This window comes from Crocodylus siamensis, chromosome 6, assembly GCF_052110815.1.
Source record: "Crocodylus siamensis isolate JL-2025a chromosome 6, ASM5211081v1, whole genome shotgun sequence".
NCBI lineage: Eukaryota > Metazoa > Chordata > Crocodylia > Crocodylidae > Crocodylus > Crocodylus siamensis.
In genome coordinates, this window is record NC_143400.1 from 9,888,942 (window position 1) to 9,904,297 (window position 15,356).

Genomic DNA, 15,356 nt, shown 5'->3' on the forward strand with positions numbered 1-15,356 from the left:
AGGGACCGCCCCGTGCCACCATCCCGCGTGACATCACCCGCAGTGACCTCACACGCCGTGACATCACCCGCAGCCGGGCAGGGAGCGGGCGCTGGCTTTGCAGCGCGGATGGAACGTCCAGGGGCCTCCCCCCCGCTGCGATTGGCTGCGCAGCGCTGAGCGGCATTGGCAGCGACCAATCGTGGCGCCTCGCGTCGGTGAGCGGAGGGGCGGTTCCCCAGCCATTGGCTGGCTCGGCGGGGGGCGGGCCGTCCCTGTGCTGCTGCCCGGACGCGGTGGTGGGAGGTGGGTGCGGGGGCGGGGGAGGGGGTTTGTGTCCTGTCTGTCCCCAGCTGCCCGCGGTGTGGCCGTGCCAGGCGCCCGCGTCATCACGACAGTGTTTGGCAACATAAATGTGTCGTTGTTTGCAGCCTCTTCAGTGCGTGTCGCCTGCCGCCAGTTCTGTGCCTCATGCTGTCACGTCTTGGTGCGCAGCCCTCCCCCCGCCACGTGAGTACCGCATTGTTCGTGAGATTTTACGCGCGCAGAATTTGCAACAGACCCGTCTGCGCGACGCCGGGGGGGACGGGGCGCGAGACCGGCTGGCTGCCGCGGGAGAAGCCTCTGCGCGTGCGCGCCCCGCGAGAAAGTGAAGCGAATCCCAGCCCGGGGCCCCTTGCACGGGGATAACGAACGCGTCCGCGGACACGACACCCGCCGAGGGGTGACTCGCGCCGAGGGAGTGCGGGCCCCTTGCACGGGGATAAGGAACGCGTCCGCGGACACGACTCCCGCCGAGGGGTGACTCGTGCCGAGGGAGTGCGGGCCCCTTGCACGGGGATAACGAACGCGTCCGCGGACACGACACCCGCCGAGGGGTGACTCGCGCCGAGGGAGTGCGGGCCCCTTGCACGGGGATAACGAACGCGTCCGCGGACACGACACCCGCCGAGGGGTGACTCGCGCCGAGGGAGTGCGGGCCCCTTGCACGGGGATTACGAACGCGTCCGCGGACACGACACCCGCCGAGGGGTGACTCGTGCCGAGGGAGTGCGGGCCCCTTGCACGGGGATAACGAACGCGTCCGCGGACACGACACCCGCCGAGGGGTGACTCGCGCCGAGGGAGTGCGGGCCCCTTGCACGGGGATTACGAACGCGTCCGCGGACACGACACCCGCCAAGGGGTGACTCGCGCCGGGGGAGTGCGGGCGCTTTGCGGTTCCTGGCGTGCGGTTGTTTCTGTGCGCAAAGCAATGACGCGCTGCCCTTTTTGTTCTGGTTCCAGGTTGTTTTCTGCCCGGCAGCCTGGAGGATCCGCGCCCCGCTTCCTTCCTCCTGCCCCTCTTCTCCGCTCTGCAGGACACAGCGGGGATGGCTGCAGCAGCCCCGGTTCAGGTAAAAAAAACATCAGCAGGCAGACCCCTCTCTTTCTCGGCGGGGCAGTAAATTCCCTGCGCCCTACAGAGCCAGAGCCGTGTGGGAAGCATAGGAAGACTCCTGATGCTGTGCTGCAAGGCCCTCGGGTTCCCTGGGGAGGTGTCTGGGCAAAAAGGATAAATGGTTGGGATCACCATGCCCAGGCGTGAGGGTTCTCCCTGTGCGTCACTGCCAGGAAAACCGCTTCCCTAGCGGGAGATGTGAGCTGTCTGCCCTAGAGTCTATGTTGGCGCAGAGATGATGGCAGCATTTCCTAACGTCCCCGTGGCTTGTGCTGTGCCAGCTCCTGGATAACGTGAGCTGAAGGAGAGAAGCACAGTCCTCGCAGCAGACTTTGCTAGAGCACCTGCATCAGCCGGGGGTTGAGAACTTGTTCATTCCTACCCAGCATCTTCTTGGTGCAGATTGAGGCTCAGAGCAGGTCAGGCCCTGGGGTTCCCTGGAGAGATGTCTGGTAAAGTAGGGTATGTTTTTGAGTCACTATTGCTGGTTTGGTGTTGATAGCAGTGCCCCCTGCATACTCTGGGCCGTAGCCATATCAAGGGCTTTACTGTACCATCTGTGCAGAAGGGTGGGGAGGTTCATAATTACGCCCAGTGTAGCTGTGCTAACAACTTCTTGTAGTGCCACATAAGAATCGGCGTAGTGGGGGTTGGAAAGGCTCTAGTAAAAGGGTCTGAGTGTGTATTGCTTGTGACTTTAGCTCCGGGAGGCCTTCGAGGACGTGGCACTGTACTTCTCTCAGAAAGAGTGGGAGCTGCTGGAAAATGGAGACAAGGTGCTTTATCGGGACCAGATGCTGAGGAATTACCAAACCCTTGATTCCCTCGGTAAAGTTCTCTTTCTTGCTTATCCCCAGAGCTGTGTGAGCTTAGAAATGTTCCTCTCCTTTTCTGGTTCTGTTCTTCTACAGTCTTCTTCTCATGAAAGTTGGGCTGATGGTTTAAATTCACTGTCTCCGCACTGCTCTGTCATTTATGAGGCCTGTGTTCTGTTTCATGAATGTTCATATCCTCCTTAATTTCAGCCAGCCTCCTCCTCTGGGTCTAAATCCTGGTGCTCCCATATTCAGCAATTATTTGGCAAGATGATCCCTCTCTGTCTTCCCAGCATGTCCACACCACTTTCAATCCAGTGCTCATAGTTATACACCAAGGAATTGTTCTTGGGGAATTGTTCTTACTCCCTTCCTCATTCTTTTTCCCATTGTTACTTCCTCATTTTCTTTCCTGTTGTATCTGTCCAAACGTTTAACTATCCTTCAATGTGCATTTCAGTGGTGTCTGATCCATTTTCTTCTCTTTGGTTACAAACCAGCATAAATCCCTGGAAGTCTTATCAGCGTCTGTTTTCAGCTCAACCTCTAGGGATATTTCTATGCGTGGTAAAACCCAAGTACTTTTAACAAGGAATTTCTGTAAGTTTGTGCACATGTGCCTTTTTATGTCTCCAGGTCCAAAGACCACAAACGTTGTCTTCACTGTATTTACTTAAGACCCATGCCATCCAGATCACTGTACCAGTCTATAACATTTTCTTGCCTTTCTAAAATGTTACAATATTTACAGGCAGCCTCCCAAAATAAGGAAGATCCACAGTGCAGTTTTTCTCCAAAGACTTCCATTACTGTGATTTTAAAAAGAAGTGTGCTGAATGCAGAGCCCTCGTGAAAACCAGTTTTGCATCCAAAGGTTCTTTATTACAGGTGCTTGTTCTGGTCAGTTTGGTATGTAAAATGTACATACTTCTTACTAGTCAGATGTACTTTACTGGTGCTTTCTTCTTTGTCTGGCTTCACTAAAGGTCTTCCTTTGGGATCTCTTCAAATGCTTTTTCTAGATTAGTGATTCTCAACCAGGGTGTCATGGCACCCTGTAATGCTTTGAGATCCTTTCAGGGGTGCCTTGGGTTGTGTAAGAGGTTGGGGTCCCAGGGACAGCTGGGACACCCCTTGGAAGCCATGCAAACTTCCTCAGTATTAACTCTAGGGGCCCTCACTTCCTTTACTCACTTGAATGTCAAGACTTTTTAGGAAAGAGGCTGCAAGAGCAAACCTATCACTTTTTGAAGCATTGGGCTTCAGCCTTCTCAGCCTCCACTTTTTTGCTCTAGCTGAGCCCCGTGGCTCTAGTTCACAGACCAGACCAAGCTTTGGGGTATTCAGCTTCTTGGCTTGCTTTCTTGGGCTTCTGTGTCAGGCTGCAGCCCCCCCATCCCTGTGGGCACTATGGGACCACCTTAACCACCCCTATACCCCCAAACCTCTGGAATCCAAACGTCAAACACAAGCCCTACCCACCCTGGATCAGGGCTTCTGAGCCTTCCTGGACTCAAACTGTAGTCAAAAGACAAATAAAAGCCCTTCTGGCTCTAACTAAACCATTAGCCTCAATCCTGGGTCTAAATCCTTGGCTAGCCCTCAGCTCTGTGGCTGATGGAGGGCCTAGCATACACGCAAGCCTTCTATCTCACAGGCACCATTGCAGACTTCCCTCTGTTTCCACCCCTCCCGGCCAGACTGACCATTCAGTCTCTAGAGCTACTTTATATTCCTCAGGCTGCACCTCTCTTCTGGTCAGCTGACTTCCTCTGGGCTGCCTGCGGGTTCCTCCTAATTAATCCCATTAACTGATCACTGTGGCAACCTAACTGCAGCTGTGACTTGCCTGCCTGCCCTGCTGTGCCTGGGCTCCTGCCCTCCTAAAGTGACAGAGCCCCTCAGGCACTCTGCTACAGGATGTCACAGGGCATTTAAGCAAACGTGATTCACATGATAATCCCAGATATTTCAAATAGGAATCCTTCGTGTTAAAAATATTGTGACCTGTTGTGGTCTTTCTGAGCTCTTTGCAATAGAAGAATTGCTCTATTCATTTTCTGTAATCAAAACTGAGTGAAAATTTAAGAGCTGAGATTTTTGGGTAGGTGCCTCTAGCCTAAAGAAGGATTACAACGACTGTTCTAAATCTACAGAGATCACGTAGAGTGTTTATTCTTCTCTGTACTTTTCTTGAATGTGTCTGAGGATTTCCTTCGTTCTTCCCTTTTCTAAAACCAGATTGATTATTGATGATTTTTTGTGGTTCTCTTATGTCTGTCTTAGGATCATGGTAAAGTAGGGCTGGAAGAAGCCCCACGAGGTCATGTAGCGGGGTCAAGGCAGGATTGTCCCTGATTATACCATCCTAGCCAAGTGTCTATCCAACCTGCTCTTGAAAATGCTCAAAGATGGAGATTCCACAACTTCTCTAAGTAGCTTGTTCCAATGCTTGAGCGTCCACATAAGTCAGAAATTTCCTATTAATCGCCAACCTAAATTTTGTCTGCTTCATCTTGACAGCATTAGAAGCAGCGGTCTCCCCTACAGCCAACAGCCACAGAGAGAAACCCATCACCATCTTCTCTATAAATGCCCCTCAGACATTTGAAAACTGTTATCAAATCCCCCCCACCCCATTCTTCTCTTTTCCAGACTAAATAACCCCAGCTCTTCCAGCTTTACAAGGATAATTTCCCAGGCCTCTAATCATTTTTGTTCCTCTGAACTGCACTCTTTCCAATCTGGCTACATTCTTCCTGAAATGTGGTGCCCAAAACTGGACCCAGTCCTCCAAGTGAGGCCTTGCCAGTGCTGAAAAGAGCAGAAGACTCGCTTCCCCTGATTAGCAAGTGACAGTCCTGTTAATACAGCCCAGTCTGCTGTTGGTATTTTTTGCAACACGAGAACACTGTTGGCTCATATTCAGTTTATGCTCTGCTGTCATCCCTTCTGTGGTCCTTTTGTGCAGTACTACCAGTCTGCATTTGTACATGCAATTACTTTGTTCCAAATGCAGTACTTTGTACTTGTCCTTTCTAATTGTCATCTGGTTGATTACAGACCATTCTTCCAGACTATCTAGGTCATTTTGAAACCTATTGCTGCTCTCCAGTGTCTGCGACTTCATCCAACTTGATTTCATGGGCTACATTTACTAAGCATGCACTTGATCCCATCTCCAAATCATTGATGACAACGTAAAGCACCTTTAGGATGGAGACCCTTTAGATACCTCCTCCCAGCTAGATTGGTGTCTATTTGTTGAACATGATGATCCAACTACTTAGGTATCCTCCTTGCACTAATTTAGTTTGTATCTTATTAGTTTGTTAATGAGAATGTTGTGGGAGACTGTCCAAAAGCCTTGCTAAAGACAAGGTACATCACATCCACTGACCTCTCCACATCCTGTTGCATTTTAGAAGGAAATCAGGTTGGTCAGGCATAACTAGTTTTTTTGTGAAACAATGCTGGCTGTTTCTGTTTCTGCTGGCTGCTTAACCGTGTTGTCTTAAAGATGACCACTATATATGCCCTTTTACAATCATGAGAGACCTTACCCAACCTCCTTGAGTTCTTAGAGAAGATAGCTAGTGACTCCAAAATTACCTCAGCCAATTCTTTCATTACTCCACACTGCGTATTTTCTGGCCCAACCAAGTTCAAAGTATCTAATTTCTTGAGTAATTTCTGCCCTATTCTTCTAGGACTGTTAGCTGTTTGTCTCCTTCCCTACCTTTGCTGCCAACTGTACTTGTCATCCGTTTATGAAGACTGCAGTTAAAAAGGCATTGAATACTTTCACTGTCTTCATAACTAGACGACCTTGTACGTGCCTTAAGGGACTCATGGTGTCTTTGGTCTACTTCTTGACATACATGTAGAATCCCTATTTTTGCCTTTTTAAGACGCAACTAGTACAAGACATAAATATGCCTTCCTCATTTCCTGCCTGCATGTCCATGAAATACTCTTCTATTCTTCCACAGTAATATGACCAAATTTCTACTTTTTGCAGGATTCCTTTGGTATCTTTTAAAATTTTTCTTCTAAGTAAATATATGCTTCTGCATTATAACATTGATAGTCATTACCTTACAGCTTGGACAAGACTCATTATATTGCATTTACTCATTATTTGTCCAAAATATTTTGTATTGTACAGGTTTTTTTGGATTAAATGTGGTAACAATCCCCTTTCATGCCCTAAAGCATCTCCTTATTCTCAACCTTTTTGGACTCAAGGTACTCCTCATTAGACTTGAGGCATCCCTCACTAAATGCCTGCTCTTAGTTTACACTCATTTTTAGGTTATAGGAAGAATAATAGAACAGTTTTTCTGTTGCAAAGAGCTCAGAAAGATCACATCAGGTCAGTGTGTTCTTAATGCTGGATCCCTATTTGAAGTCTCTAGGTTTATCTTGTGAATCGTGTTTCATCCTGTGGTGCCCTTGAAAGGGCACCTGAGAATGCTGCTACACCCTATTTGAGAATCAGCGTCCTAGTGTTTTGGTAACCTCCATAAGTCCAGCATGTGACCCTGCCATTTTTCTATGTTTTTATTTTTTCAGTTTACTTTTGGAACCGCCAGCTGGCATTTCAACTTAATTTACAGTGCCAGTGAATGCAAATATTCTTTGGAATATTTTTCCTTTCCAGACATTTTAGAAACGCATCTTTCAAGCATGCCAGATATCTCTTAGGTCAGCCACTAATCCACTCATCACTAATAGCGCTGAGGACATCATTATCCAAGTCCTTTTTTTACACATAGGGAATTTTAGCCATCTTATCCATTTCTTTCTCTTCCCATCTACTGTTGAGTTATGTTCAAAACACTGTCATACATATCATTCAATATTGCTTCTCTTACCACTGCACTTCTTACAGGTCTTCTCTGTTTTGCATAAACAGTTTGGTCTGAATCCACTTTGCCACTGTTTGAAGACTTCAGCAGTCCATTGAACCTCCCACCACACTTCCCACTTCGTTTTCCTTACCCAGTTTGGTATCACTTAATAGATTTTTCAGTAGCTATACGTATAATCTATTTCTCCGTGTCCCAAAGGGTAACTGCATCAAGATCTTTAGTATTATAACAAGACTGTAGGTTGATTTGGCCATCTAGCCCAGACTCTCTGTTATGAATTAATGTCTACCATTTCATCCCTCTCTGCACTATTCCCTTTCTGTATTATTCTTTGAAAATAGCTCAAAGTCAGCAAGTAGCATATGGTGCTGGGGCACTTCATCTCACAAGGTCTCAGCCTTCCACTTTCATTCTATTTTCACTTCTAGTCATTGGGAAATCTTGTATTGAATGGCTGTCTCTTTTTAGGTGATTCTATGTTAATCTTTTTTCTGGAAAACTGTGTTGACCAATACTACAGTTTGGGCTTTTTCAGGCTCTCAAAATGTGTCTCACTATGCCTTTTTTCCATATCTGTGACTTAACTGGAGTGCATCATACACACTAGTATTTACAAGTCTGTGCATTCATATCCACTACAGTGATGATCCTCTTAGTGCACGGACAGATTGCTGGTTAGACTTGATGAAGGGCTAGGTTTCCTGATAGGAGTAGGCAACAAATAACTAGGTCAAGTAATATCAGAAAGTTAGGCAAAAGGAAATAGAAGTTAAGGAACTAGAAATAGGCTAGGTCTGTAGAGCAGGGATAAACTCAAGATGTGATACAAAAGTTACTTAATTTTACTGTGACAGGTCCTTGGAACAATCTTGTTTGAAGCAACAAATAGTTGTTTCTACAGTTATTGTAAAGATATTCTTATTTGTGCACTGTTGACTTGAATACCTTTCTGTCTACAAAGTTATTATTGTCAGTCAGCTACCATTGACTTTCCTCCCAGAAGTTGTCAATCCAAACCGTCGTCAACAATAAATCTCATTTCTAGTTTTCTGTCTGGAATTACCCTGATAAAGTAAATTGTTTCTATCCATCCTTGCTTCTCAGTTTGGTAACTTCAATACATACAAGCTTTCTCATCCTTCTTCATAGTACATCAGAAGTCACTGCACATCTTCCCCCCTTCCATGATATTACTGGGAGTTCTGTGTCCTTTTTATAAATGTCAGTGGTTGTCATAGGGACTGTCCTTCCACTTATCTGGGTGACATTATCTTTTGGGCTATTATCTATTGAAGGTTTCTGCCTGTAGGATCTTCTGTTTCTTTTCCTAAATGTCTACCTTCCCTTTTCCTTCCAGGTCCTATTGGAATGTTTGAAGCCATTGGAGCCATTCCCCAAATTCAGGTTGGGGATTGGGTGGAGAGTAGCCAAACATAACCATCCTTTTTCCTCTTCCCCACACAGGTTATCAAGGTCCCACACCGGACTTAATTTACCGCATCCAGCGAGGGGAGGTAGAGCTCTGGGTCTGTGATGAGGAGCCAGGAGAAAGTGTATTTTCTCAGGGCTTGTCCCCAGGTGAGTCACAGCAATCCTCCCTGTTCCCACTTCGTACTTCCTCTTGTCACTCTGGGTACTGAGCAGTACTAAAACCCTCCAAATCTGTCTTGATCTGCCACTCCAACATAGTGATTTCAAATGGCTTATCCTGATTCGTGCTTTCTGCATATGTGTGTGTTTCTACTCCCTGATTTTCTGGGAGAAATGAGGGACTGGGCTGCAGATAGACTGGGATTCTTCTCCCAATGCTGCTGGTACTTCCTTTTTAGGAAGGGAATAACAGCAGTGTTTAATCAGTAATTCTGGCCATGTGTGGCAACCACATTCAGGTGGGCTTAATGAACTTTCATGCTCTGGGGGATCTAAACTTATGGTTTGCACCAGAATATCCCCCTTTGTGGTGAATCTCTGGGGTCCTGTGTCAGCCATGCTGGGACCTGAGAGCCAGAGTCCATGTGCAAGTTAACCCCAAGCCTTTGCTCTGGTGCAGATTCCTCTGATATAGACAACACATAGGAGCTGTTGAGAGAGGAAACTTCCATGGGCTCATTCCCGCACTCAAACCCTTCCCTGCAAGCAGATGAGAAGCAAAGTTCTGCTCTTTCCAGGAGGGAGAGCTACAGAGTTCACACCAGGCCTGGTGCATCGCTTGTAAACCCCCTCTTCTCAGTGTGTTTTCTTGGGGGATGACATAGTTTGTTTTATCCTCCAAACCCAGCAGTCCTTACGGCTTGCTTATACCACAGCAGTGGTCTGTCCCAGAGAGGGCAGTGCTCAGCATGCCCTGCACAGCCACATCTGCTAACAAACTTCGGACCCAGAAATCTTCCACTGAGGCTGCTTCAGACTTGCTGCCAGGTTCCATTCTCAGCACTGCCACAGATGAGGAGCTCAAGAACAAGCTCTGGAGATGAGCCCTAAGCAGCCTCATGGGTGACTACCTTGGCCTTGAGCATGTTAGGGAACGTGGTTGAATGGGGGAGTGCTCAGAACAGTCTTTCCCAGGCTCCACCATTGCTGTTTAGAGACAGGGCCTTAGGGAACTTCATTCTACATTTAGGCAGATGGTTATGATCTTACACTCTGCCTTGAGGAGTATTGAGCAATTCAGATTCTGTGCTAGCACACATGTTCCTTGTGTGTCCCATCTCCTCCCTGCTAGAGGTCCAAGCTAATATATTTTTCCTTGTTGACTTGGCTTGGATTTGGGAGAGAACCACTGGGAAACTGGAGCCTGAAACTCACTAGGGAACATCAGCACTGTGCACTGACCTGCCTGTCTACCCCCACTGTGGAACACCTGGACCTAGACTTGTTCTCTTAGGGGCCCAGAGTGCCAAGGCCCAGGCCTGCTTGGGGGCTCATCCCAGCACTGGGGATTGTCCCTTTGCCAGCAGCACAGGAACTAATTTCTGGGTTCTCCTCTCCATCCAGCAGGTGTTAGAACTCCCAGCAGAGACGAGCAGCAGCCTCTTGAGGAAGGGTCTGCAGATCTGGAGCTGGTTCCAGTCCAAAACCAGTTACCTGTGCCGGGAACAGCTGAGCCCCGAAAGAACCTTCCATCTGGAAAAAGATTTGGATCTCACAGCCCCTTGAGTCAGGAAGACAGAGCTCAGGAAGGGAAAGCAATGTACCAATGCAGGGAGTGCAGTGAGAGCTTCAAGGACCAACAGGAACTCAGGGCGCATAGGGGGACCCACAGGAGAGAGACAGCCCACCCCTGCGCTGAGTGTGGGAAGAGTTTCCGGTACAAATACCGTCTCGTCGCTCACCAGAGAACGCATTCTGGGGAGCGCCCCCACCTCTGCCCTGAGTGTGGGAAAGCCTTTGCCCGCCCAGAGTACCTCCGTGTGCACCAGCACATCCACACTGGGGAGAAGCCATACCACTGTGCTGAGTGTGGTAAGAGCTTCGCCTTCCCATCCGAGCTCCAAGTCCACCAGCGTGTCCACACAGGGGAGAAGCCACACCACTGTACCCAGTGTGGGAAGAGCTTCACCCGCCCATCGCACCTCCGAATTCACCAGCGGATCCACACTGGAGAGAAGCCATACTGCTGCACCGAGTGTGGGAAGAGCTTCAGGGAGAGCTGTTTTCTCACCAGGCACCGGCGTGTCCACACTGGAGAGAAGCCATATTGCTGCACAGAGTGTGAGAAGAGCTTCGACAACCCATCCCACCTCAGCATCCACCTGCGCACCCACACAGGGGAGAAGCCGTACCAGTGCGCTGAATGTGGGAAGAGCTTTGGGTATCGTTCTGCTCTCACCAAGCACCAGCGCATCCACACTGGGGAGAAGCCCTATCACTGCAGTGACTGTGGACAAAACTTCACCAGCCCATCTTCCCTTCGTGTCCACCAGCGCGTGCACACTGGGGAGAAACCATACTGCTGCACTGAGTGCGGGAAGAGCTTCACCAACCCTTCCAATCTCCGTGTGCATCTGCGTGTCCACACGGGAGAGAAGCCGTACCAGTGCACAGAGTGTGGGAAAAGCTTCACTGACCCCTCCCACCTCCGTGTTCACCAGCGTGTTCACACGGGGGAGAAGCCGTATGGCTGCAATGAATGTGGGAAGAGCTTCAAACACCCATCCCACCTCCGTGTCCATCAGCGTGTCCACACGGGGGAAAAGCCAAACCAGTGCAAGGAGTGTGGGAAGAGCTTCAAGTCCAGCGCTGCTCTTTCCCAGCACCAGCAGGCCCACAGACCAGGCCCTCATTGTCAAGGGTCAGTTTCTGCCAGTTCTCACTTCATTCTTCTTCCCACAACCTATACCCTGTTGCAGGGGTGGGGGAAGGTCCAGCACCTGGCCTGAAATAACTTCACTTCCCCATACACCAGACTCCAGGTTTATATGCTTCTGGAAATAGGAGAGGGAAGCAAGGATTTGAGGCTTGGGGGGTGCTGTTCTGTGGAGCACAGGTTACAGAGGGGCAATGAATTGTGAGGGTGAAAGTAATTAGAAGCAGCACTCTGTCCAGTCAGAAGGGGAGTGAGGGGAGAAAGTGTGTGGTGTGATGTAGATGGGCTGACCGTGCCACATCCTAGCATGAAACGGTAGGGGGTAGAGGAAACAGGAGGATTTTGACTGGGTTTGGGTGATGGGTTCTGGCATCCAAGATGGGAGAGTAGCAGGAACCATGCTCTCCTGGCTGGGAGAGTAGCAGGAACCGTGACAATGAGGGTCTCCCTGGAAGAAACACAGAGGGAAAGATGGGGACATGGGCAGGCCTGGAATCACTTCCAGGTAATGTGGAGATATCAAATTCATTTCCCCATAGGCAGATCAGGACTCCCTTGTGCCCCATGCAGCATGGGTATAGCCCATGAGCCACATGCAGCATGCGCTTGCCCTACTCCAGTGCTTTCACATCACACTGTGCTGGACTGACTCTATATGCTGGCTCTGAGGCTAGTCCAGACTGGACCCCAAGCTGTCTGTCTACTGGAATTGGCACACAGAGCTGCCATTTGGGCAGCAAGCCCTGGGGTTGGCTTCTGCTTTAAAGATGAGCAAAACAGAGAGAAGTGGTAGTCTGACATCATCAAAATGCCTTCGGATGCAGTTTGTGATACTTTTATTCTCCCACCAACAAGCTCTGCTCGCTGGACTGGCTCCTGTCAGTCCCCATGAAACCTTTGGTACAGCCAGTTACAGCTGACTTCTACCCATGGCCTTGCTGTCTCAAACAGCCTCATGGGAAATGTAGTGACCTGGTCCCACCTGCACAACATAAAAGGTGTAGGAGCCTGGGAGAAAGGGACCTGTGACTGAAGATTCGTGAGGGTCATTGGACTGGGGAGACCCCAGGGCCCTGGAGCTGATGCTTATTCTTTTGGGAGCCGGGGGGGGTGGGAGGATGTGGAAAAGACTGGCAGCCACTCAACAGCCCCTGCTAAGAAGCATGAAGCACTGATGCCATTAACAGATTTTGTATATAATTAAACTTTGATTATAAACTGATATAAAAATGTAATTTTTAGTGTCCTTATGCAGGAATGAACCTGTGGTGGTAGTTGTGCCCATAGAAGCATGGCAGAATAGTACTTGTATTTACGAGTACAACTCTGTTGTGGGGTTAATTAATTTCCTGTGGCCTAATAGGGCCGCACAGAGATAGGAGAGGTTTACTGTGGAGCTAATTAGTCTATTCGGCAGTAAACATCTCATGCAGATGTGCCTACAGTGAAGAAATTGTTCCCAATATCCAGTCTAAACCTATTTTGTTGAGCCTTCCAACCATTGGGCTGCATAGCAAGAGAGAAAAAGGTGTTTTCCCTCTTCTTTATGTCAGCCCTTCAGGTACTTAAAGGAAGTTATCAAGTCCCCTCCTAAGTGTCTTTTCCACAAGCTGAACATGCCCAGCCCCTTCAGCCTTTCCTTGTATGACTTGCCTTCCAAGCTCTTTATCCTTTTTGTTGCCCGATTCTGGACCTTCTCTAACTTCTCCAAGTCCTTTTTAAAATGCAGGCCCCAGAACTAGCCAGGTGCAAAGCAGAGACTCATCCAAGAGTTGAACCCAGGTCCCCCCTGCACCTAAAGCAAGGGCTGTGCTCCTAGACCTGTGAGCATGGCCGCTATGGTGCCTAACCAGGCCACTGCTTTTCCAGCCCCTTGCCACACTTCTCCTCTTGCTTCCTTCTCTCTCTTACCTGCTCCACTGGAGCTAGAGGCAGTCAAAGCCTCCATACGTGGGACACCCCATGTGCCAGGTGGCCACTCCTAAAACCATCTGTTCCAGACACCAGTCAGGAAGAGAAAAGAAAGCAACCCCAACACAGGGAAGGGAACGGGACAACCCACCTGGCCTCCTTCCACCAAGCACTGGCACTTGGCCACACAGGGCAGCTGCTGTCTGAACAAGGACTTTAAACCTGGCCCTACACATTTAAAAGTCTGATGCTCTACCAACTAAGTTCCCCAAGCTTCACTAACCACCCTTGCCTCCCCTTTCCATTGCTGCTATCCAGGCTAACTCCCGGACCAAGAAGCAAGCAAGCAAAGAGTTGTTCTCCACTGCTTTGCCCCACCACAGCACTTCTGAGTGGGAATTGCCCTTCTCCCAGCAGGGCCTCAGTTCCTAGCAGTCACTGCTTCATACACAGCTCCAGCCCAAGCACCCTGAGGCCCCCCAAACTAGGTCCTCAAGCTCATTAGTGATGTACACACTGCACTCCCACCCTGCTGCTGGGTTTCCTAATTTTTCAGCACACCACTGAAATCGCTACTGCCTCCCTCCACTTCCCATCCCAAATCCCCCTCAAACAAATATGCTTATTGCCCCCTTCTCTGCACAATCAAGCCCTTCCTGAATTGGTAACTTCACATCCCGTCCAATAACCTCCAACTCTGCTACTGGTTAGCCATCCATCAGGGGGTGGGAGATTACTCCCTGCCCCCAGGAACTGCCAGGGCTAGGGACTATGTCCCCCTGCTCCAGAAGCGGGGTGCTAAAAGCACTCACTAGGTTCCAGGGCCCCGACACAAGGTGAAGCCCAGGGCACAGAATCCCACCACCACTGTCAGGGGCTTGTTCACCCAGAGCACCCTGTGCCCCAGCACAGCCTGGAGGATGTCACACACCTCCAGGATGGCCTCCCTGACAGTGGCCTTGCCCATCCCAAAGAGATGGCCCAAAAAGTGGAGGGTGGCAGGCAAGGCCAGCTTAAGCAGGGCGAGGGCCAGCCACATGGCACTGTCCTGCCAGTCCAGGTGCAGGCAGAGTTGCTCTGGGAGGTCTTGGAAGATGGCCTGAATTACCCAGAATGCCTCCAGCCACTGCTGGTCATCTCAGGTGTGCTAAATGATGTGCAGATTCCAGTCCTGGCTGGCCTGGAGTCCCAGAGGCGGTGGGACTGGAGACACGAGAGGGAGAGGGTGGTGCTAGCAGTGACGTTCAGCAGCCCATCATTGACATCCCTGCTTGGGTTTGACCAGCAGGATGGGCTGCAGGTGACAGTTGCACAGCAGCAGCAACCCTGGGACAATGTGGTGCAGCCGGGCAGGCAGTCACTGCATATGGGGGAGCTGGTAGGGCCCAGGCAGGCATGGGCCACCTGGCGGTCAGTGCAGCGTGCCAGCAGGGCCACTGCTATGGCCAGCAGGAACCTGGGAAGCTGGGCATCGCTACCAGAGCCAGGGCCAGGGCCAGGGGCTGGAGCAGTCATACTGCAGGAAGGCAGAGGTGGCAACATGAGTGCTGCCCTGCACTGTGCATACTGCTTCTGGCCAGGGAGCAGAGAGGCTTCTTCAAGACGGCTGCCGGCTGCCAACTGCTGGCAGCTGCAGCCTGAACCTTGAGCTGCCCCCAGCAGTGGTAGGAGCCCATTGCAGCAGTTTGTTGCTGGGAAGTGACAGCAGGAATTGACAGTAAATCTGCACAGCCCACCAAGGGAGACGCCTTGTTGGACCTAGTGCTGGCCATGGGTGATGACCTGGTGAGGGGGCTGCGGGTGCTCGACCACCTGGGCGACAGCAATCATCGCCTGCTGGAATTTACCATCCAGCGCAAGGTGGCAAGGGCCTGCAGTAAGGCAGCAGCCCTAGACTTTAGGAGGGCAAACTTCAACGAGCTAAGAAGGATAGTTGGGCATGCGCTGAGGTCCCGGGGGGGTGGGGAGCCAGGTGTCCAAGGATAGTGGTTGCTCCTTAAGAAGGCGATCCTCCAAGCCCAAAGGAAGGT

The 15,356-nt window shown here is 50.1% G+C and overlaps 1 protein-coding gene across 3 annotated transcripts; it reads left to right on the plus strand.

Annotated features, from left to right (window-relative positions):
• Positions 1–247: 247 nt before the first annotated feature.
• On the plus strand, positions 248–12,610 carry LOC149860942 (uncharacterized). 3 transcript variants are annotated; one of them, XM_090053620.1, is made up of 6 exons: positions 248–285; positions 411–489; positions 1,267–1,376; positions 2,122–2,248; positions 8,574–8,687; positions 10,104–12,610. In XM_090053620.1, the coding sequence occupies exons 3-6, from the start codon at positions 1,353–1,355 to the stop codon at positions 11,486–11,488; spliced, it is 1,650 nt and encodes a 549-aa protein (XP_089909746.1). In that variant the 5' UTR covers positions 248–285; positions 411–489; positions 1,267–1,352; the 3' UTR covers positions 11,489–12,610. The 3 variants fall into 3 exon arrangements, with proteins under 3 accessions (XP_089909746.1, XP_089909744.1, XP_089909745.1); XM_090053618.1 differs by lacking the exon at positions 248–285 and having other exon boundaries at positions 10,107–12,610; XM_090053619.1 differs by lacking the exons at positions 248–285; positions 411–489 and adding an exon at positions 562–780.
• Positions 12,611–15,356: the final 2,746 nt, after the last annotated feature.

Excerpts from the sequence above, each read along its gene's own strand:
- LOC149860942 (XM_090053620.1), top strand. The coding sequence starts at position 1,353 with ATGGCTGCAGCAGCCCCGGTTCAG. Across the intron at positions 2,249-8,573 it reads CCAAACCCTTGATTCCCTCG|GTTATCAAGGTCCCACACCG; the intron begins GTAAAGTTCTCT and ends TTCCCCACACAG. Across the intron at positions 8,688-10,103 it reads TTCTCAGGGCTTGTCCCCAG|CAGGTGTTAGAACTCCCAGC; the intron begins GTGAGTCACAGC and ends CTCTCCATCCAG.